Consider the following 21757-nt stretch of genomic DNA (forward strand, 5'->3'; position numbering starts at 1 on the left):
CGTTGTATTTGTATCGGAGCATCTTTTATAACGGCGGAAGCGCCATCGACAATAAGGTCCCTTTTCATAGATAATGTCACATTTAACAACTGGAGATGCCTTGTCTGTAATTTTCAGTACAAAACAGTGCCGATTTTTGCGGGGATGTATACATTTGACGTGCCCTCAGTTATCAGGTAAACGTCAGTCCATACAATACATATGACCATCGGCCGACGTTTTCGACAGCGGGGTAAGCTCTTAAAGGCAACTCCGGTTGTTAAATCCTCCCAAGCGTTGAATAAATTTTATATGATACATACGTCAACATTCAGTAAGTTTAAAAAAATACCAAAATTTTTAAACACACTTGCAACAATACCGTATTATTCATTCATTGTAATTTTAATGATAACTGTCTTTTTATAGGACCTATCATAAAATAAGTTATTACATTAAGCATTTTCTCATTTTATGCATATTTCAACGTAAGCCTTCAGAAGGCCTTCAGTAGTAAACCGACAACTCATAATAATATTAATTCGTAATAAGAAGAAATACGAAAGGCAAATTTTGAAGTAAAATAACATGGAACAATAAATAAATATTTATTTTAAGTATTACCAGCAAACACACTTAACCATTTCCAGATCGTATTACATTCACATCAAATGGTATATTGTAACTACTCTGAAAGAGAATTTGAAATAGAGGTGGATTGTCAAAGAAAATTTTGTAGCCAAAGTAAATTTACTACCATCTTTCGTCACATGATTAAAACTTTAAGAACGCCTTAATTGACTTTGATCCTTATTCTTTCACTGATATGTGTTAAATTAGTTCATTATAAAAATTGGCGCCATCTCACCGGGCATCGACTAAGGGTTGTGGCGCCATCGCTCGAAACATGCCGCCATACCTTTGGCCTTTGATCTATTAGATGGCGCCACTTTTTGGTATTTAATAAATTTAACACATATCAGTGAAATAATAAGGATCGAAGTCAAATGGCGTTCTAAAAGTTTTAATCATGTGTCGAAAGATGGCAGTAGGTATATTACTGTGGCTACAAAGTTTTCTTGGACAATCCACCTCTATTTCAAATTCACTGTGCTACTGTATAGAAGATTCAGATTCCTTAAACTAAAGATTATATGTGGCATTATCTATGAAAAGGGACCTTATTGTCGATGGCGCTTACGTCGCACTGCGTCGCGCAGCGTTGTATTTGTATCGGAGCATCTTTTATAACGGCGGAAGCGCCATCGACAATAAGGTCCCTTTTCATAGATAATGTCACATATAGGTTTAGATGTGTAAAGTGTGAGATAAAGTGAAGTTGATGGCGCTGCACTGCCTTGTACATTATGCGGTCGCTCTGTCAAAAGCAGCTTCAGCTGTTAAATTCGGGGGTACAATTTCCTTAGACTTCACATCTTAAACAATTTGTCATAACATAACGCGGCCAAACTCAAACCATTTAACGTGAACCGTCCAATAAAGCCCAAAAATGTTTAGTCCACATCTCGTCCCCACAACCGTTCAGAAGCCGATCTTCCTGAGCCGGAAGAAGTCCTGCATGAGCTGGTCGGTGACGAGCGCGCGGCGCGCCTGGTAGGCGCTGATGACGGGCGTGACGGTATCGATGGCGATTTTCTTCAGCTCGCCTGTTAGCATTTCCCCGGATTCGTACGATTTTTTTATCTGAAATCAAATAGGTATTTTATCGCGTGTATGAAATGTAACTGTCAGTTTATTTCTAGCAAAAGCGCACCATTCACGAATTGCGCGCGCGCTATACATAATAAAATATATCCAATTAGCTATCGGAACTTTACTTAGACACGCTTTTACAGAAAGAAATGTGTGCCTTTACAAAGTGCAAAAGCGCTTTCAATGATATTATATTTAATACAGAAATCACGAAACAAAATTTTGGCTTTCCATAGGAAAGCATCGTCATCTGATCAGCGAAAGTGTATGAAAAAAACAAAAAAAAATCGCGATATCAGGTTTGGCCCCTTAAAAAAAGCAGCTTAGTGTAGCGAGTAGAATCAAGCCCTGCATTTAAAGCCCCATGATAAAAACATCCAGTATAATGATTTAATTCGCGTATTTGAAGAAAGGTGTTTAGAATGAGATATGGAACGCTCTAGCTACTCTAATGAATACCCGAAGCATTTTAAATAAGTCGCGCCGCACCGTTATATGGCTCACGATTGTTTAAAGCTACTACTAAATATAAATGTCGACGGCCGATCGTAAGATCAGGCAGATCGTGAAATTCCTAGGCATATCATGAAACGGGAAAATCAATGTCTCGTTCTCTGGGTCGACGGAGCGCGGGGCTCCTATTTCTAGACAGTTTGCCTTTCAGGCATCTGAAGCAACCTAACGAATCCTACCTATCTATTGGTTTAATGTGACCATCGTCAAAACATTACACAAGAACATTACGATCTGTCTGATTTTACGATCGGCCGCCGACATAAATAATAATGTTATTACCTCCGCCAGCCGTTCGTCGTCCTCCAGGAAGAACGTGAGGTACTTGTAGGAGATGTCCACTTCCGTGTTCCCGCCCTTCTCCCGGTGCTCTTCTACCGTCGCCTGGCCGCCCGAAAACGCGTACTTGTTGATCTGAAATTATGTTTACATTATTTTACAAAACGCAAACGTTAGGCGGATAAAATTGCAGACACGGGTTAGAAGAAACGGGTTATCTTTTAAAATACTATGCAAAACGACGGGTTAAGGCCTTGGCAGGCGTACGACACTCCGCGCCGCACGGTCTGCTCCAGATCTGGTGTCGAATAGAAAATGGACCCGGGTACGTCCTTAAACTACGTCCAAAAGAGAGGTATGGGCATTGTGAATGTCGTCTCGCTTTGTGTGGTAGGTAGGGCTGCCATCCGTCCGGGTTTTCCCGGATTTGTCCTAGTTTGGAGGCCGTCCGGGGGCCGTCCGGGGGGGTGTCAAGAAGTGTCCGGGGAAAACCCTGACAGTTTTCATGTAAGGAAGCACATTAAAACTACATGTAAGATTAAAGGTCTTGTTTTTTAAAAATATTATTTTCGGACTCGTCCGGGGAAAAAATGCGATTTACGCCAAATGTCCGGGTTTTTTTAAATCTTTGTCCCGGTTTGGCGAAATTCGAGATGGCAGCCCTAGTGGTAGGGCACAGCCAGTGGATTCCAGATCTAGAGCAGAGCCCAACTGGGGAAATTAAAGTATAGTATAAGTAAAACCGCAGCCAAATAACACTAGACCCTACTCATAGTGTTATGTTCCTGCCGGTGAGTAAGGTTGCCAGAGCTCAACGAGGGGGGGGGGGGGGGGGAGACTGCTTACCATCAGGCGGGCCGTATAAGCATACCGTTGTTTGCCACCGACGTAGTATAAAAATGAATCATATATATGTATATATATATATATAGGTATATAGATCTGTTCTTATGCTGTAGGAACTTGTATGTGTAAATTAAGATGGGCAAAAACTTTTTATAATTTATTGTATTTCTATAAGTGAGAACCTGTAATTGGCTCTGTAATTCTATTGGAAGTTCTAGATATATATAGCGCTGTTGGTTCTCCATATACTAAAATAAAATAAAATAAATAAAATAATATGTCCAACCGACGTTTGGGCACATTCGGTATACCTAAACAGGTATTTTGTTATGCAGTGAACCTTCTGTACGTACGTAGTACTATTATTTATTCTGTGGCCTTGGTTACAAGTAAAACCTTGGTTAGTAGGTAAAATAGTTACCTTGTTTTTAATCTGCTTAGGAGTGTCATTAAGGAAGATGGAGGCGTTGGGGTCGCTGGCGGACATCTTGTGCTGAGCGCCCTGCAGCGCGGGCAGGAAGGAGGAGTGCAGCAGCGCGGGCTTGGGCAGCTTGAGGCGCGCGGCCACGTCGCGGGTCAGGCGGAAGTAGGGGTCCTGGTCGATCGCGCAGGGGACTAGGCAAGGGACCTGGAAAAACAAGTCACTGTTAGCATTGTTACGACATAAAGCGGCGATCTGTCTGGCCTAGTCGATAGTGACCCTGCCTATGAAGCTGATGGTCCCGGGTTAAAATCCTGGTAAAGGCGTTTATTTGTGTGATGAGAACGGATATTTGTTCCTGAGTCATGGGTGTTTTCTATGTATTTAAGTACCCACAACACAAACGTTATTCAGCTTACCGTGGGACTTACTCAATTTGTGTAATAATGTCCTATAATATTTATTTATTTATAAAGTCTATTTGACTCTAACGAGGTAGCTCTACATACTTGTCAAAAACGATTGAGAAAATATAGAGTAAACATAATATTGTACAAATTACAAAAAAATGGGAAGGGTCTTGGAATCTTGGAAAATTTGACAAGAATTAAAGTTTGCATTTTGAACTCGTACATTGCATTTTTACAATTTTCGAGATATTTCCATATCGAAAATAACTCAATTACGGAGACTGTTGGCACATCAGCACTCTTGAAATTCAGTATTATTTACATGTACTAGCGACCAGCCCCGGCTTCGCACGGGCAAACCTTAACTAATTATAAACTTTAATAATAGTTATAATCAAAAATATTTTTACATAATTTTCAATCGTGGCTGAATGCCGAATAGGTCTGTGCCTTCAATGCCTAACCTGTCAAGAAATTACAAAATGGCGGACGAATGTTTCATATGTCACCGCATTAAAGAATTATTTCACTTAAAATTTAGTTTTTTCTTCACAAGTGTGATGATAAACATTGTGTATCCAAACCACCCTCTCGTATCCAAAATTTCACTTACCCCCCTCGTTGCACAATATACTGTAATTTGTGACCCATTTTGTACCTTGTCACAGTGACAAACAACATGAAAGTCGTTAGAGACCTCATACCATTCTCACTGTCACAAGGTACGAAATGGGTCACAAATTAGATCTTTTGACTGTACATCAGCACTTACCACTTTATTGTCGAATATAAAGGGAAAACTGGTGGAGAACGCGGGCGCAGCCTCGATGGACGGGAACGTGATCTTGCCGATGACGTCCGAGTCGCCGAATCCGAATATGCCCTTCACCTGGTTGAACGTCACGCACTTTTGGATACGGAGCATGTTTTGGTAGAATGCTGGGCACTGTCTGAAATATAAAAAAATGCTTGTGTTAAAAGCTATGGCTAGAGTCTGTGCGGAAAGAGACGAGTCGTGGAATGTACAGTCACGTCTGAAAACATCGATCTAGATCTAGAGCAGAGCCCAACTGGGGAAGTACCTCCACCTCACAGAAAACCGCAGCCAAATAACACTAGACCCTACTCATAGTGTTGTGTTCCTGCCGGTGAGTAAGGTTGCCAGAGCTCAACGAGGGGTGGGAGGGTGTTAGGGTCGGCAACGCGCATGTAACTCCTCTGGAGTTGCAGGCGTACATAGGCTACGGATACTGCTTACCATCAGGCAGGCCGTATGCTTGTTTGCCACCGACGTAGTATAAAATCGACACGATCGAAGTGCCAAAAATATGTATACACGTACTTATGGCCCATATATTAGGGTAGTGTATACATATTTTTGGCTCTTTGTCCGTATCGATATTTTCAGACGTGACCGCATGGGGCCCAATACATTCCACGACTCTTTTCGAACAGACTATAAATGAATTTCCTAAGGTGCAGACATAAAAGAATAGCGATGCCGTCATATAGCAGCCTTACGGCTGCTGCGTAATATTACTATTACGGACGCAAAAATGTTCCTTCAATCACCGTCCTCTAGAAAACCGCGCATTTTGTTTATATACACAACGTTCTAGTGATGTCATTCAACCGCTGTATTACGGCCGCTATATCACGCAACCTATCCTATCCTAGGAAACCAGAGCTGTACGAGGATAATGGATCTTTAAATTATTTAGTGAAGCCGTTTTTGTTAAACATACCCAATAAAGTCCAGATCATTGAATATAAACGTGTTCTCCGGACTGAAACCGACAGCAATGATGTCTTTCGCGTTGCTGTACGCCATTTGCCGCGCCTGCTCCACTTTAATGTCTCTCCACAGCACTTTCTCGTCGTCGGTGAGCTGGATGATCAGGGGCACGTCGAATACGTCTTGAAGCCACCTGGAAACAATCAATTATTTATTTGTGATGCAAAGCGGTGCCGCAGCAAGCATGTTGGACACCTTTGCGCCTGAAGTAACGCGAGTTTTCTAGGCAAGTTTTTTTCTAATTTTTTTATTTGTGTCTCCCAAAGAGTATAGAGTCTAATTGAATATTCTAGTTTTGTTAACCTAAGTCTAATGTCTTATCTAGCTCACTAATGTAACCTATGACTTATATGTCTGGTATATCTTTTAAAATAAGTAAGTTAAGATATAAACAATAAGTTAAAAGTTTATGTCGCACCCACCAAATGATAGGATCTTTCAGACCACTGCTGCCAGTGGCACTGCAGCCATAACAAATTACCAAATTTGCTATGCTACTTCTGTTACTGACTATATGACCCGCCGTTAAGATCCTAGAAGACTGACTTACTTGCCAGTGAAGAGATAGAACTTGCTGCCAGCTTCTATGGAAATACTGTGGATATCACAGTAGACTAGATGACTTACTTAGTGAACATGAAGGGAATCATATGCCCGAGATGCATGCTGTCCGACGATGGCCCTCTGCCAGTGTAGAGATAGAACTTCTTGCCAGCTTCTACAAGGTTGAGGATGCTGTGGATGTCACGGTGGGAGAAGAATATGCCACGCCGCAGTAAGTGGTGAGCTGAAATTAATGACGGTAAGGATATTTAATTCAATAAATTTAGAAAATTTAATGCAATTGAATATAATTGCAGACTAAGGTTGGCACAATAAGGTTGATTTTTGTACAATTTTTGTCTTGATTTGGTTGTAACCTGATAATATTTTCTTACATTAAAAATAATGTAATGAAAAGTTTACCTTTTTTTCCAGTAACCTTTTCAAATCTTTGTATAACTTCATCATCAATCTTGGAACTGCCAAATCTTTCTGAAAACAATCAACAAAAATCATGAACAAACAATTGTAATAGTTACATCTGTTTTATGTTACTTGTTAATGAGATGTTGTGTACATTCTGTGTACAGTCAGCCAAGACAGTGGTTTACCACTTTTCGACTCTATTTGTCAAGTAATGGAGTCTAAAAGTGGTAAACCACTTTCTTGGCTGACTGTACTTCATATACCATAATATTTTTTGCTTAGCTGGGATATTTCTTAACCACAAAACGATTTACTAGTTTTCAGTAGTAATAAATACTATTTTAAAGGGTTTTCAGTAAGTTTATTATGAATATAATAATAAGACTATATTAAAATATAAACAAAACTACATAGAACTAAAAAAGGGAAAAGATTAAAACTATAATGACAACTAAAGTTATAAATAAAAAACTACTAAACTTGGTGCATTGTGGCAAGGTGCCTAGAAGGCTAGCGGCATTGCTGCTGCCATGCTGATCAGCAATTCCAATGTATTGCGCGAGGTAAGAGCCAGTCTTCCTGTCATCCGTCTCCTCCACGGGTGGGTTTTAAAGGATTAGTAGTAGTACATACTACTAATAGTATACAAGCATACATAGATTTTAAACTGAATAAGATTGTACTTACTTATCAATTTGTCATAGTCTATGCCTGTCTCTGACTTGCCAGAGACATTCCATGGATCCACCACATCATCATCATCATTCACCGCCAGGTTGTTCATCTGTTCTTCGGGTGCTTTGTCTTCTGCCATGATTCAGCTAGCTACACACTGAAATACATTTGCAAAAGAATAATATGTAGTTTCTTATCAAGAGTTGGGTTTCCCAACAGGTTTGTACTTAATTATTACTTGGGTTTTAAAGATATTTTATTGAACAGAACCATTAGGTGCGTAGGTTGTAATGTAAATGAAAGATGAGAGCGTGTCACTCATAAAACTAAAAAAAAGTGTGATTCGTTAGCAATATCGTAGGTTAAGTGAAGTTTAACTACATAATGTACTAACCTATCTTAATAACTCGATACTTGGGGTGATACTGATAAGGTTCGATATTTTGAATACTGTGATTGTGCACTGCGGGAAATATGATGCAATTTCCTGAAAAAGCAACATCGATCCAAATCACTGCCGAAACGGTGACGAACAGCTGCCGCCGAGCCGAGGTACCGCAATACCTTTCACGTCATGAGTTGTCAAAACGTTTTATTCGTATGTTAGTAATATATAAATACTTATATGAATCAATACAAAAATAAAGGTTTAAATATACCTTTTTGTTAAAAAATATATTTTTATTTCAAGTAAAATATTATTTAGTTTTAAATTCCCAGTCTTCTTTTGATTTCTTTGTTTTAAAGATATGATTTAATGTTTTAAAATTGTCAATGATATAACGAAACGCAATTCAGCGAATATTGCCAGCGCTTCAAATTATTACTCCCCATCGTCGTTTGTACTACGTGTATATTGTACGACTAATAAATATACTTCCATATATTATGTTTTATTAGGAGAAAAGACTTCTGAATACATATAAGTGTTTATAATATATATATGATCACTTCATTTGTTTTCCTCGCTCAGGGTGCAGTCATTCTATTGGTTTTTAAAAACACATCCCTCGCAGCGCATCCTCGCACATCTCTGGTCGAAACGCAGCTTAGCCTGATTTACATGCGTGCCGTAACTTGCCAAGCCAGAGACGCTGTTATGCGTTAGAGGGAGCAACTGATATTGCTATCTCATTCCACCTTATAGCTGCACCTCTGACGCTTGGCAAGTCTCAGCACGCATGTAAAACAGGCTTTAAGTTCATAACATGAATCTAATATTACGTATGGATTAGGCATGAGTGGTGGAGGGGAACTGACAGAACGAGATAGTCTTATGTATCTTTTGGTAGGACTAGCAGAGAAAGCGTTATTATTGTTTGTCCTTGTCACAGTCTCACATGTTTTTCTGTACCCCACCGTAAATTTAGTTTGTTTTATGGTGGGTAACAAATAACTAGACCAAATCACGTAGGTTGTTTTTGGTACGTTGTGAGGAATGTAAAACGTATTTTTAATTTTGTCGCATTGCGTATGTTCTATCCCTCACGGGCGCATGCGGTATACCACATCTATAGGATACTAAAAACTTTTACAATCAATGGTTCACAACTTCACATGCATGTTTATTTTCTTTCATTGAAACAAGTGATTTCCCCAATCGTAGTTTTTTTTACCACAGGTTACCCACTAACGTCAAAAATTGTCAATACACATACAGTCTGAAATTTTTGTTGCTGTTTTTAGAATAGTGGAGTAGTACAATAACGTGCGTTTCTTTGTTTCCTTTGTATGGAGACTAGGTGTTAATCGACTGTTACGTGACCAGTGTTCTTGATGGTTTCGGGTGACGATTCAAATGGTCGTTTATCGCGTAAAACAACGAGGTCCCCGAACCGAAAGTCGAAGAAGGCTGATGCGGACCTAGCGAAGGGGTCTGCGTTGCGAAATGACCCGCCGCCTTCTGTTCACAAGAGGAACCTTTACGTTGTTTCTTTTCCCATTATTATACTTTTTAATATTCTAAGATCATTGCTGTATCAGTTATTTATAGTGTTTAAGTATTTGTATTCGGCGTCTCATCGTTTTATGCGTAAACCGTGCAAGAATGGTGAATATAACCTAGAGGTGGTAGTGAAAGACGGAGCAGTGTCGACGGAGATCGCGGGCGAGATGGCGTACAGCCACAATGTGGGGCCGGGGGACCCGCTGCTGGCAAAACAGAAGCATCACCATCGGAAAGCTTTTGAGTACATATCAAAAGCTTTGAAGATTGATGAGGAGAATGAGGGTTAGTCAAATATATAAACTGTGTAAGAGTTTTGACTTATTAGGTTTATATAATACTATTTTAGTGGGAGTGCAAAATCAAAACAAAAATAAAAGAGAATCTAAATTTATCTTCAATGCTCAATTTTTTTAAATCTACTTAAATAGAGCTAGAAAAAGTTTCTTATGAGTTGGCATATCTAATTACTCATCTCCTAGGTGGCCTAGATGGCAAAAAGCCAAAATCTGACCTAAATATTTGTATAGGTAGGCCAGCCAATATTAAAAAATAAAAATCTTTTTTTTTATATGTTTCCACTAAATCCCAATAGATACAATCCAATCCAATCCAATCCAATTAGATACAAAAAAGAATTTTGAGGAATTCATATCCAGTAAGCAGGAAATTGTTTCAAAAACTTCATTTCCACCTAAATGTGTGTAATATTAGGTTGCACAATCCGAGGAGCTTTGCATAAATTATCGGACACATAAAAAAAAAATTTTTAAAAACTCTCCTACACAGGTCAGAAAGAGCTAGCAATAGAACTTTACAAGAAAGGCATCTATGAACTGGAGCGGGGCATAGCCGTGGACTGTTGGGGCGGCCGCGGGGATGCATGGCAGCGCGCGCAGCGGCTGCATGACAAGATGAAGACCAATCTCGGGATGGCTAAGGACCGGCTGCACTTTCTTGGTATGTAGGGTGGTTATTATTGTTTTGAGGAGCTGGTTGTACTGGATTTTGGGTTGTTTGATATGCTAATTGTTGTACAGCTAGTTGCTCTTATAAATATATACAGATATAGATAGTCATTAGCAGAAGTTACAAAGTCTGTGAGGTGTTGAAAATTGAACTGAACACAACTATTATTAAGTAAATAAGGGTATGTGTGTGTAGATCATTTTAACTACCTAAACCACTTAAATACTTATGTCGACTATATTTTGTCCCTGACCTATCCAAGTAGTTGCAAGGGCCATCCATAAATTATGTTACACATATTTCATGAGATTTTGACCCTTCCGTCCATCCTGGTCACACCTGGTCACATTTGGCAACCCTCTTCCCCCTGTAGGGCTAAGATGGTCGACTCTTTATCATTTGTCACTATGCCTGTCACTTTCTAACAAAAGTGCAAAAGTGACGGGCATAGTGACACGGGATAAAAATGGAACCATGCTCCCACTGCTGGTATGATGTGATGTCACTAGTGGCTATTTTGTATTCAATGAAATCAGCAATTCGTATTAGATATTATAATGTAAATACATTTTTTTAGATTATTAGAAATTTTAAAACAATACCAACTGTGAATAATAATGTCATAAAACAAAACGATTTATCATTGCAAAACCTAGTTATTTAACTGTACAGCCTGTGAAAAAACGGTTACAGATGAAGTTAAAGTGACATGACAAAATTTGTGACTCTCCCCTCCCCCTTGTCACAACATGTCACATTTTCTTGACCTCCTCCCTCTTCCTAAACGTGTGACGTAATTAATGGATGACCCCGTAATTTTGTCAAAAAGCATTTCAAGTGTTCCATTTAGTTTTATAATAAGTACATAATTTGTGCCTTCATTTGGGCTCTTGAGCAATTAATTTCCTATGTTGTGTTATTTGTATTGTCTTATTAGAGTAGTTAATAGTGATCTCTAAAAACAATCTTACACAGTATGTGTATACTGTGATTACTGTGAGACTGTTCAATTCTAGTTTAATATTATTTCGAAATATGTAACATAAAAGTAGCAAAACAGATGTTCAAATTGACCCCAAAACCCAGTAAAATTAACACCACTCGCTCAAATTCTCAATTATAATTTCAAGTTGTCGTATTTGAACGCTTCTTATGTACAACATGTCATTGTTGCATGATAGCCTTTTTTTACACACCACACATTATACAGTGAAAACTGGATAAATGGATAAATGCCAAGTTCAGAGTTCGGGCAGGCCTATTTCACTCCAAACTTAGACCGCTACTAGTACAATGCATCACCGAACTTATTAGGGATCACAAACTGCGTGTCGCCTTAAGGTCGCAGTTGATATTATCAATATTTCAGTCAGTGCATATAAAATGGCCATGAATACCTCCTATCTACAATTTAAAAAGTTTTATAAATGTAAAACATATTTGGAATCGAATTATCTTGTTCAGAACGCATCTTAGTGATGTCACGGACGGCCGATGACCTCCGAAATTTCAAGATCGGCAACGATCGTCCCAGTGTATAACGTCCGCTGACAGCAGCCAACGGCAGTCCTCTAAAATATATTGAGCGACAAAATCCTAACTTTATAAAATAAAATCAACAACAAATGTACAACACACACATTTAATTAACATTTGAAGATCCACTTCCTCGTAGGCATCCCTGTTCTATCTAGAAAGGAGCCTAGGCCTCAACAATCTGGTAAACTATTTAAATTAAATAGTATTACTTATGCCCAAGTCCATTTATCTAGGTTCCACTGTAATACCAACTCTACCCCCTTACAAATAAGGTTAAATTTAGATATTTTCCCGAATAGCTAACCTAGTCGCGCTCAGTCAGTTGGGCGTCGAAGAGAGGAGCGACAAAGACAAAAAAGCGGAGTCCCCTGTAAAGAGGAGGCCTTTAGAAAAGGCAAAGACGACGTTGCTCGCCCATACTGAAAGTAACAGTGGTCAAACGAAGGCAACGAGTGAAGGTAGAACACGAATATACCCGCTGCATTGTCACCGATAACATGCGAAAAGAGACTTAAATGTATTGTTGATAAGGTTTAATTTTTAACAGCATTTTCCATTGCATGTGTTGAATACATTCAGAGGTGCGTCCAGATCCGGCAAATGTGCTAGCACTATTCACGAGTTGCTCACAGGTGCCTTTCGAAAACAGGTGCTCTCATGGCACGTTTGACATGTGGACGTACCTTTACTCAAATTTTAACATTAACTTAAATACACGATGCGTTAACAATTAATAATCCTACCTTATTTTATTGCAAAGAATAGCCTCAAACGTTAATGTTGTATGCTGCCTCTAAGCGAATGATTATAATCACTACATAATTTACTAGTTTAAAAATAAATAGCCCGGCTGCCTACAGTTAGTTATAAGGTCTTCGCACACTATACCAATTCCACACCGACTCAACTCACTTTTGGTTCACCTTAGTGGACGACGAGTGGACGACGCGTAGACCACCCGACAGTTCTAAATTTTAAACATAGTACTATAGGACATACAAGATAAGGCTTTAATTTCAATATTTAACTTTGAGTCGAGTGGCTGTTGAGTTGTAACAATGTGCTAAGACCTATATATAGCGACAATAATTACCATTGGATTTTAAACCTTACCTCATCTCCTTTAGCTCTCTTTTGCACCATCATTAATTTGCTAAATCGTCTCGCTTTTTCACCCTCAGTGCGTCAAGGAAGGGTTATCGGCGATAATGCGGACTAATGCTTAGCTTCGTTTGACATAACCTACTACAAAAAAAAAACTAAATTTGTACACCCTAATTCTGAATACAGGATTTGTCTAACCAGTGTGACATTAACATTCACGTGTTTTTAAGAGGTAGTCAGAAACATTAACAGTAATACTTTTAAGGCCTGTGCACACCAGATGCGTGTGCGTAGACGATCGTGTTCGTGTTGTAATATGCAGATCCTTATGAGAGACGGCACACCGATTGCGTGACCAGGGTACGAAAGGATAAATATCAATGATAGTTATAGTGATTTTTATGCCGTGATAATTATAGATTTGATAACAACCTAAAATTTATAATATGCGGTATATTTAAAAACAAATCACGCGTGAATTATAACATTGATTAATAAATAAATATAGTTCAATAAAAGCACCATCCACACCTGGGATAATTATCAAAGACTATAATTATCTGGATAATTTCGAACCCTGTGCGTGATGTATGCGTGCTCTGCTCCTAAATTTTAGCGCTCTGGCCTTTAAAGTACATTAAAAAAAATTGACTACCTCGACGTTTGTAAGCAAGAGAAAGCGACTCCCTCTCACATATATCCATAACTACAAAACAATTGGCGTATATTTTATTTGCATGTGGGTTCACTGTGCTTGCTTTTTTTTTCTGTACACGATTTGTATGACACAAGACGACATTACATAAGTCCATCCTTGTATAGCAAAACCACGATGTCCAGAATGCGCAAACAACCGTAACTGTTCATTGTAAGGACTATTTGTGTTTGGTCCAAGTGAACTATTATCGTGGTTCCGTTTGAGACATAGTTGTGGGTGTCATTGACACAGATTTAAAGATTTCTTATTTGCTTGTAAGTTGTACAACACTTACGTTATAATGACGCCCACTCCTTACGAGTGACCTTTTTAATTACGAGTATCTAATACGACGTATGCGCTTTGGTATTGAATGGACATACGACTTTTTGGAACTCACTGAGGTTAATTTTCGTTGACTGCAAAAAAGCGCATGTGCTTAATTTTCTATTGGATGTATGGCGTTTTAGTGTAACTGGAGACGTTGCTAATATCACCTACTAAAAAACTGTAATTATTTCAGAATTATGTAATGACGTTTTGGTTAAGCCTAGTTTAAAAGTGTGTATACAATTTGAGACTTTATATCATGGACTTAAAGTCTTAAATATATACATAATATTGGACGTGGCTGTATTTGGCAAAATTTGTTTGCTGATTGTTTCTATAGATATTTATTTTCAGTTGTAAATGATTTGCAAATCTGTCGCACAATAGACGAAAAGTACAAACAAAAGAAGTGGTTACGAAATGTTTTACGTATTTTTGCGGTCTAAAGTTTAATGTATTGTTTCATTTGTTATTTAAATTACGGATGTTTAGCTTGTAGGTAAATACAGAGTGAAGACATTTAAAAAAAAATTAGAATATATAAAACTCGTATTACTCGGCCATTTGAATATTTAAATTCGATTGCATCAAACCATCCGTCAAGACCATCGTAGTTCGATAAATGTTGCTTTTATGAAAAGTTCTCTATGGGGTGGCAGTTGCCGCCATCATGTTTAAAGTTATACATGACGCGCCGAATGATGATCCCTATGACAGCTCATTTTTAGGGTTCCGTAGCCAAATGGCAAAAAACGGAACCCTTATAGATTCGTCATGTCCGCCTGTCTGTCCGATTCTGTCACAGCCACTTTTTTCCGAAACTATAAAAGCTATACTGTTCAAACTTGGTAAGTAGATGTATTCTATGAACCGCATTATGAAGTTTACACAAAAATAGAAAAAATACAATAAATTTTGGGGATTCCCCATACTTAGAACTGAAACTCAAAAAATCTTTTTTCATCAAACCCATACGTGTGGGGTATCTATGGATAGGTCTTTAAAAATGATATTGAGGTTTCTAATATCATTTTTTTCTAAACTGAATAGTTTGCGCGAGAGACACTTCCAAAGTGGTAAAAAGTGTGTGTCCCCCCCCCGTAACTTCTAAAATATCAGAATGAAAAATCTAAAAAAATATATGATATACATTGCCATGCAAACTTCCACCGAAAATTGGTTCGAACGAGATCTAGTAAGTAGTTTTTTTTTAATTCGTCATAAATGGTACGGAACCCTTCATGGGCGAGTCCGACTCGCACTTGGCCGCTTTTGTATGAAGTAACTGTCAATGTCAAATGTATTTAGAGTAATGAAAATACGATAAAACCTATTTCTTCAATTATTTTTGAAATTAGGTCTATCCAAAAGTTATTTGGAGCGACTGTCATACGGATCATCATTCGCCGCGTCAGGTATAGTTGATTGTGTTGTGGTGACCCCACTCTTTTGCAAGGCAATGTTCTCCGGGTTTTGGTCTCAGGTAGGTAATGTAAGTATGCTGGCATTACCTACATGACACCAGACAAAAAGTTGATAATCCTCAGAAGTTTAAGCAAGCTTTTTCCCCACACAATACAACATTTTAAAAATTACATAAGTTTTAGAGATAAAGTAGAAGCATGACATATCGTAACTCTATTTGCAGATAAAGCTCCCGTTGACCTGCTTGTAGCAAGATAATCAAGTTAAATTACATGATCATCATGTCTGAACTACCTATTTCAACTGAAATAGAAGCAACTTGTATTGGAATGTCTTCTATCCAGGCCATCGTTTATCGCTAAAACACTTCCGAGAGAACGACCACTAAAGCTATCAGCACAAAAATTCAAGCACGAGTTTTATGTTCGCTTTCCCGCTACATTTTTTAATAGCCTATCTTGTGTCCATTTGCTACCGAATGGACACCGCAGATTAGCCGGGGCAGAGGCAGACGAAAAACATTCAAACGTCAAAAAAGTTGAATATCAAAAACATGAATTAGCGATATGTATTGTGGTGTTCAAACATGTGAATGTAATGCCCAAGACTGTTATCTTCTTGTGTCAGTGGATAGCTAAGCTAGGATAAGCTAGGATCTTGTGTCAGTGGATAGCTAGGATACGCTTTTTGACTAAAACTAGGATGATCGTGATCGTCGTCACGAATTAAATTCAAGTACAAATTATGTATATTGCCTTTTAAGCTTCTAACTTGTTATTCAAAATAGGGACATATAGTTTTGGACATTCGACGATATTTAGTTTTGTCTTACGCGTCTCAAATATCAAATTCCGAAATCAATAGCAATTTTCTTCAGAGAAACCTTCAAACCGTGAAGTATTGAGTTTCATTGGAAATCAATAGGTCATTTCTCTGGCCCTACAGAGCGGAAAGCTAGGGTGTGCCGATCTATGAACTGGCAGTCATTCGGAAATGTTCACGCTTCGTTTGTCCTGATCCCCTGGTATTTGGCCAGTCAATTGTAGCAATTAGTGCCAGGAAAGGGCGTAGGTACAAACAATACCTTTACCTTTCTACTAAAAGAAACAAGTGACCTTTAGTGGACCTTATATCACTGCAATATGGTTTGCAAATCTCAGTTAACAATGTGAACGATGGTAGTAAAGTTAGTCTATCAGCCCACTGCGGAGCACGACTACGATGCGTTAAATTTAAGATTGATCCTTCCACGATGGAGCCATGCAAGGGGTCTAAACGTCTTTGATCGTCCGTTCGCCTATTTGCAGATACATCGCTGGAGTACCTAAAGCAAATGCGATAAAGGCAAAAAGACAACCAAACGATCGAATTGAAAACCTGTCTATCAATTAGAAGTCCAGTACATTACGATAACTTTAAAAATCCATACAATGCACAAAAGATTAGACAATTAGCCTCTAATAATATAAGACCAGGGACAATAGCCTATCCCTGGCTTTATTGTTTTCCTTTGGGCTTGATTTTGGTCGCAAATCGACCAATCGTCCCTCGCTAGTCATTCGGAAATATTTACTCATTAGAACCCCTGCTCCCCTGATGGTATTTCGGCTATTCCATTGTTTATATTAAATCAATTACGAATGAAACGAACTGTAAGGGTGTATCAACATTGCGCAACGAACATTCTTAGGTTGTTTTGGGACTGTGTCTCACTTTAGACGAGGGTGCACCTGTAGATCTTATATATTTTGGAATAGAGTCGAATTCTGAAAAGCTACATATATAGATGCAACATGAAATCGTAGAGGTGCAGCGCGCATGCCACACAGAAATGGAATGGAATGTATCAACAGACACATACCCATTTTTGTGGCTTGCAACTTGCAAGTCGAGAATGCTAATACTCGATAGAACGTATATTTTAGCTTAGATACATTTTAGCTAACGTGCTAAAATAAGTTTTCAATTCAATTTGTAATTTTTGTATATGTTTTATTCTAGTACAATATCGGCATTTTCAATACGTACTATTAATTGCTTGAAGTACAGTCAAAAGATTTAATTTGTGACCCATTTAATTTGTCACAGTGACAAACAACATGAAAGTCGCTAGAGACGTCATACTATTGTCACAGTGACAAGGTACGAAATGGGTCACAAATTTATTCTTTTGATTGTACCTATGAGAAATAATTAAATTAATTCAAATACACTGAAAAAAATAGATAGCCGAACTGGTTTTGTAACTTTACTAAATAACTAAACTACGGTTATAAGAAAATAAACTTTGCATAAATTTACAAACTTATTTTGCAGTGTATACCCAGTACCTGAACACTGATAGCCAAACACGGTTTTGTAACATATAACACATAGTTCGCAAGTCCCAATTTTTGTGTAAACAGTAACCAAAATTTTGTTACAGTTATGCAAACATTTCTTTCAGTGTAGTGGCATCAGCGTGTAAAATGTGTATTTTAAAAACAAATATTTGCTTTACCATTCATATGTGTGTGGTTGTCAAAACTTGGTTGAACTGTATAGAGCAGAAAAATATTTTTCGAAAAAAATACAAATGTGGCTAAAAATTCAGTCAAAATCCTTATTAATCCTTAAGCCACAGACAAAAGGTGACTAGATGAGTAGTACAAACAAGAGTTTAGTATTAGCTATAAATGATATAATGTGCGTGACAGTCACGGTGGTGTCCAGCGCCGTTGGGACACATTAATATGTAATGATAGACATCGGACAAATGACAAGCCATTTAGTAAAATTTGTTAAAAAAAATAAATTTGTGCTACATCGTGTGCTGTAAACGATTGGACATACCCCACCTCCTGCCCCTAATTTACTTGTATTATTTTAATGGTGCGCTATTATCATAAATATGCAATGAGCAATCGCTGTTATCTGCGTGGTATATTTTGCCTAATGTCACATTTTTTAAATCCACACCCTTTGATTTAGGGGAAATATGTGACTCAGACCAGACTGAATATCACAGAATTGCAATGGTCACAGTCAGTGACTAATACATTTATCGTGTGTACCCTATAGTCCTAGCGGTACACCCCGAAATGCAGTAAAATGCTGCAAATTGTGTTAAAAGTATGAAAATCGGTAGAATTGATCTTTAGGCCATTTGAATCAATTTGACTCGTAGAACCAAAAAAAAAAGAAAAAAGGAGAGGAGTTATAACGTCATGTTGTTCATGAACCTATCGTGTGTGGTATCAAATGAAAGAGCTTTAAAGCCAAATCGATAAATATATCTCATCGTTACATATAAGTAACTTTTTGAAAATTAGTGTAAAAATAATTTTCAAAACAAACCATGGTAAAATATACCTCAAATAAGACCTAATATCCTCATATCTAACCCTGAGAAAGCAATTTTAAAAATATTGACATTTAGTATTTTTTTTATGTGTCCAGTATACAAAGTGTTATAAAAAAATCCCATTCAAAAAATAGATTGTATCATAACTTCTCTTAATTTTTTGGTTCTACAGGTCAAATTAATTCAAATGGCCTAAAGATCATTCATATCGATTTTCATGCTTTTAACACAATTTGCATCGTTTTTTGGTGTACCGCTAGAACTACTACCTAAATATTGTATCTCACCCATGAAAAAATATTTATTTAGGTGTTTTTGTTTGAAACGCAACTCGTCCGAGATGAGAGAGCGTTTATCCATAAGTGCGAGTATCTTAAATGTCCTTCGAAAGTGAACAAGAACCCGTTATGAAAGTCACAAAAGTAATCTGACTCACTTTCGATTACAAGCGCATGTCCTTTTATTCGAATTATCTGTCGCGTGATGCAAATGAAAGCATTTTAGCAGAACACACCATTGTCCACGCTGTTAACTAACAATTCGCAGACTGCTGGGCTATAACCGCGAAAATCGAAGTTCGTCAATTGCGGGCATTTTTCTCTGTCACTCTAATTAAGTCTTAGTAAGAGTAAAAGAGTAAGATTCCCGCAATTTGCGAATTTCGGTTTTCGCCATAGCCCCCTTGAAGCCTATGCTCCTTTCCAGGTATATTTCGTGTCATCCACGATGACGTGCAGATTTATCAAATCTAACCTTTAATAACATCACAATACGAGTCAAGGCACGCGTCGTCGTGAATGACACTATCTATAATGCCTAAAACATATGTACGGTCACATCTGAAAATATCGATACGAAAAAAGTGCCAGAAATATGTATACACGACTTTATTGCCTATATATTAAGGTAGTGTATACATATTTTTGGCACTTTTTTCGTATCGATATTTTAGATGTGACTGTACAATGATTTATTCCGAATTTAAAAATGAATTACAAACATTACAATACAACTGTGTGGTGTGTGCTTGTCGTTCAACGGATGTTGTATGATTGTCGTTGGTTGTTGTGCTGCCATTCGTCGCCGATGTTCGAATTTCAAAGGCAATCGGTCGTCCATGACGTCACTTTGGATGCGTTCTGAACTTAGACCTTATTTCAAAGATATAAGGTCCACCAATGATCAATTATAAGTATTTGTGTATTTAACTGATCATCTCATTTGAACAAGACCGTGAGCGCCTTTCCTTGTAAAGATTGCGTCGTGACAATTTTTTTGCACGATTTTTTGTCTATTGTGCGATGGATAGCGATTTTCGAGTGCAAAAACTTTTTTGTTTTCACGATTTCATTGTAAAACACATGACTTCTACCAATAGTCCCGTTATCTTGCAAAAATATAAGATTCTACTTTCATCTTTTTAACAAACGATTATTTCTGTGCTTATTACTGAACTATTTTTATATGTACTTTTTTTACTAGCTAAGCTTAGTTTGCACTGACTTGGCAAACGACAGTGTGGAAGTGACAAAAACAAAAAATTACAGTAAAATATAAGGTTCGTTTTATAGTAGCCCAGTTAGTGCAGAATCAGCTTAGGCGGTTATCACCACTGCTCTGCACTCTGGAGCGGCGTCTGGTGCTGCGGCTTTTAACTTTGTACTCTAAAATCTTGATTTGTATGCAAAAACCGCATGGTATAACACATTGTCTCCGCCACTCCGTGCGAAGGTGCAAATCGCTGGACAGTTCGCGCTTTTGGACGGAGATGCGGCGTGTGTCGCAGGGTATGCCACACCGATCTCCGTAGTACCGTACAGATTTTTGTTCATAAACGCGCTGCACCACCGTATCGTCGTGGCCGCACGCGAATTGGTCGCTCTGCACTTCGCAACGAAATGCGGCGGCAGTGTGATAACCGCATTAGACGCACTCCATAAACAGATTTATTAAATATGTACCATTAATAATATTTAACTAACAGTATTAAAGTGAGTGCTTTAGAGCGTCTATATTTAATCTACAATATCTAATTTTTATTTTGATAACAAATTGACAAAGCATTATTGACACCAGTGGCAGGCCGTAAGCTGACAACAGGCGGGCGGCGGCTGCCCGGCGGCTCCGGGCCTCTAATGAAGTCCCAGACTCTACCAAGATCCATGGGACGCTCGTCATCTCAACCGAACAGCTCAACATATACCCGGTATCCGGTGAAACCTGCCTCAACGCCGCCTGCAGTGAAGAGGCAGTTATCGGTGAGTCCCTGATCCTATATGACATATATGTATATGTGTCTTACTGTGTCGTATTGTCTACTTATCTAAGTAGATGAGATATTTTCTGAGATACATATTAGAAACCCCCTTCTGCCTATGTGTACAAGTCTCGTATTCGTAATCGTAATTTCAACCGAACAGCTCCACATAGACCCGTTATCCGGTGAAACCTGCCTCAACGCTACCTGCAGTGAAACGAATGAGTTCCAAATACCATAGGAAAGATAGGAGATACCATGCGGCACCTTACACAAACCAATCATCAAAATCAAAGGCCTAGTGCCTTAGAAAGTTCGATAAGGTTTGTGATTTGGGTTCTTGGCGAATATAAATACTTAATTACGTAGAAAACATCATCAACTCAAGAAAAAATATCCGCACTCTTCCGTACTATTCGTAAATACATTATCTACACAGCTCCTAAAGAAGGCACTATATCAGTTGTTCAACATAAATATTGACCGAGCGGGTCGACCAAACATTTATTAAGACTAGGTTAATTGAACCTCATCATTCATCAATTTAC

General features: G+C 38.2%; 2 protein-coding genes across 5 annotated transcripts in view; one reads left to right on the top strand and one right to left on the bottom strand.

The window, feature by feature from the left end:
- Nucleotides 1-570: 570 nt before the first annotated feature.
- LOC133528539 (tryptophan--tRNA ligase, cytoplasmic) lies at nt 571-8165 on the bottom strand. Its single transcript, XM_061865942.1, has 9 exons — nt 7995-8165; nt 7613-7757; nt 6923-6991; nt 6584-6743; nt 5907-6089; nt 4934-5111; nt 3752-3958; nt 2488-2619; nt 571-1683 (listed from the first exon to the last, which is right to left on the bottom strand). The coding sequence occupies exons 2-9, from the start codon at nt 7737-7739 to the stop codon at nt 1522-1524; spliced, it is 1218 nt and encodes a 405-aa protein (XP_061721926.1). The 5' UTR covers nt 7740-7757; nt 7995-8165; the 3' UTR covers nt 571-1521.
- Nucleotides 8166-8300: 135 nt separating this feature from the next.
- The window catches only part of LOC133528538 (spastin-like), a 28886-nt gene continuing 15429 nt past the window's right edge, over nt 8301-21757 (top strand). For 2 of the 4 annotated variants that reach the window (XM_061865937.1, XM_061865938.1), the window contains exons 1-4: nt 8301-9830; nt 10335-10505; nt 12353-12511; nt 21029-21210. In XM_061865937.1, coding sequence (XP_061721921.1) covers nt 9377-9830; nt 10335-10505; nt 12353-12511; nt 21029-21210 — 966 coding nt within the window. In that variant the 5' untranslated portion in view covers nt 8301-9376. The remainder of the gene's footprint in view (nt 9831-10334; nt 10506-12352; nt 12512-21028; nt 21211-21757) is intronic. The other 2 variants (XM_061865939.1, XM_061865940.1) reach the window with 1 other exon arrangement.

This window comes from Cydia pomonella, chromosome 19, assembly GCF_033807575.1.
Source record: "Cydia pomonella isolate Wapato2018A chromosome 19, ilCydPomo1, whole genome shotgun sequence".
Taxonomy (NCBI): Eukaryota; Metazoa; Arthropoda; class Insecta; order Lepidoptera; family Tortricidae; genus Cydia; species Cydia pomonella.

What these genes read in the sequence shown, in the direction of transcription:
- LOC133528539 (XM_061865942.1), bottom strand. Translation starts at nt 7,739, where the DNA reads ATGGCAGAAGACAAAGCACCCGAAGAACAGATGAACAACCTGGCGGTG. An exon ending in AGACTATGACAAATTGATAA is followed by an intron (nt 6,992 to 7,612) that starts GTAAGTACAATC and finishes GATTGTTTTCAG; the next exon opens with AAAGATTTGGCAGTTCCAAG. An exon ending in CTAAGCAGATTAAAAACAAG is followed by an intron (nt 2,620 to 3,751) that starts GTAACTATTTTA and finishes ACATAATTTCAG; the next exon opens with ATCAACAAGTACGCGTTTTC.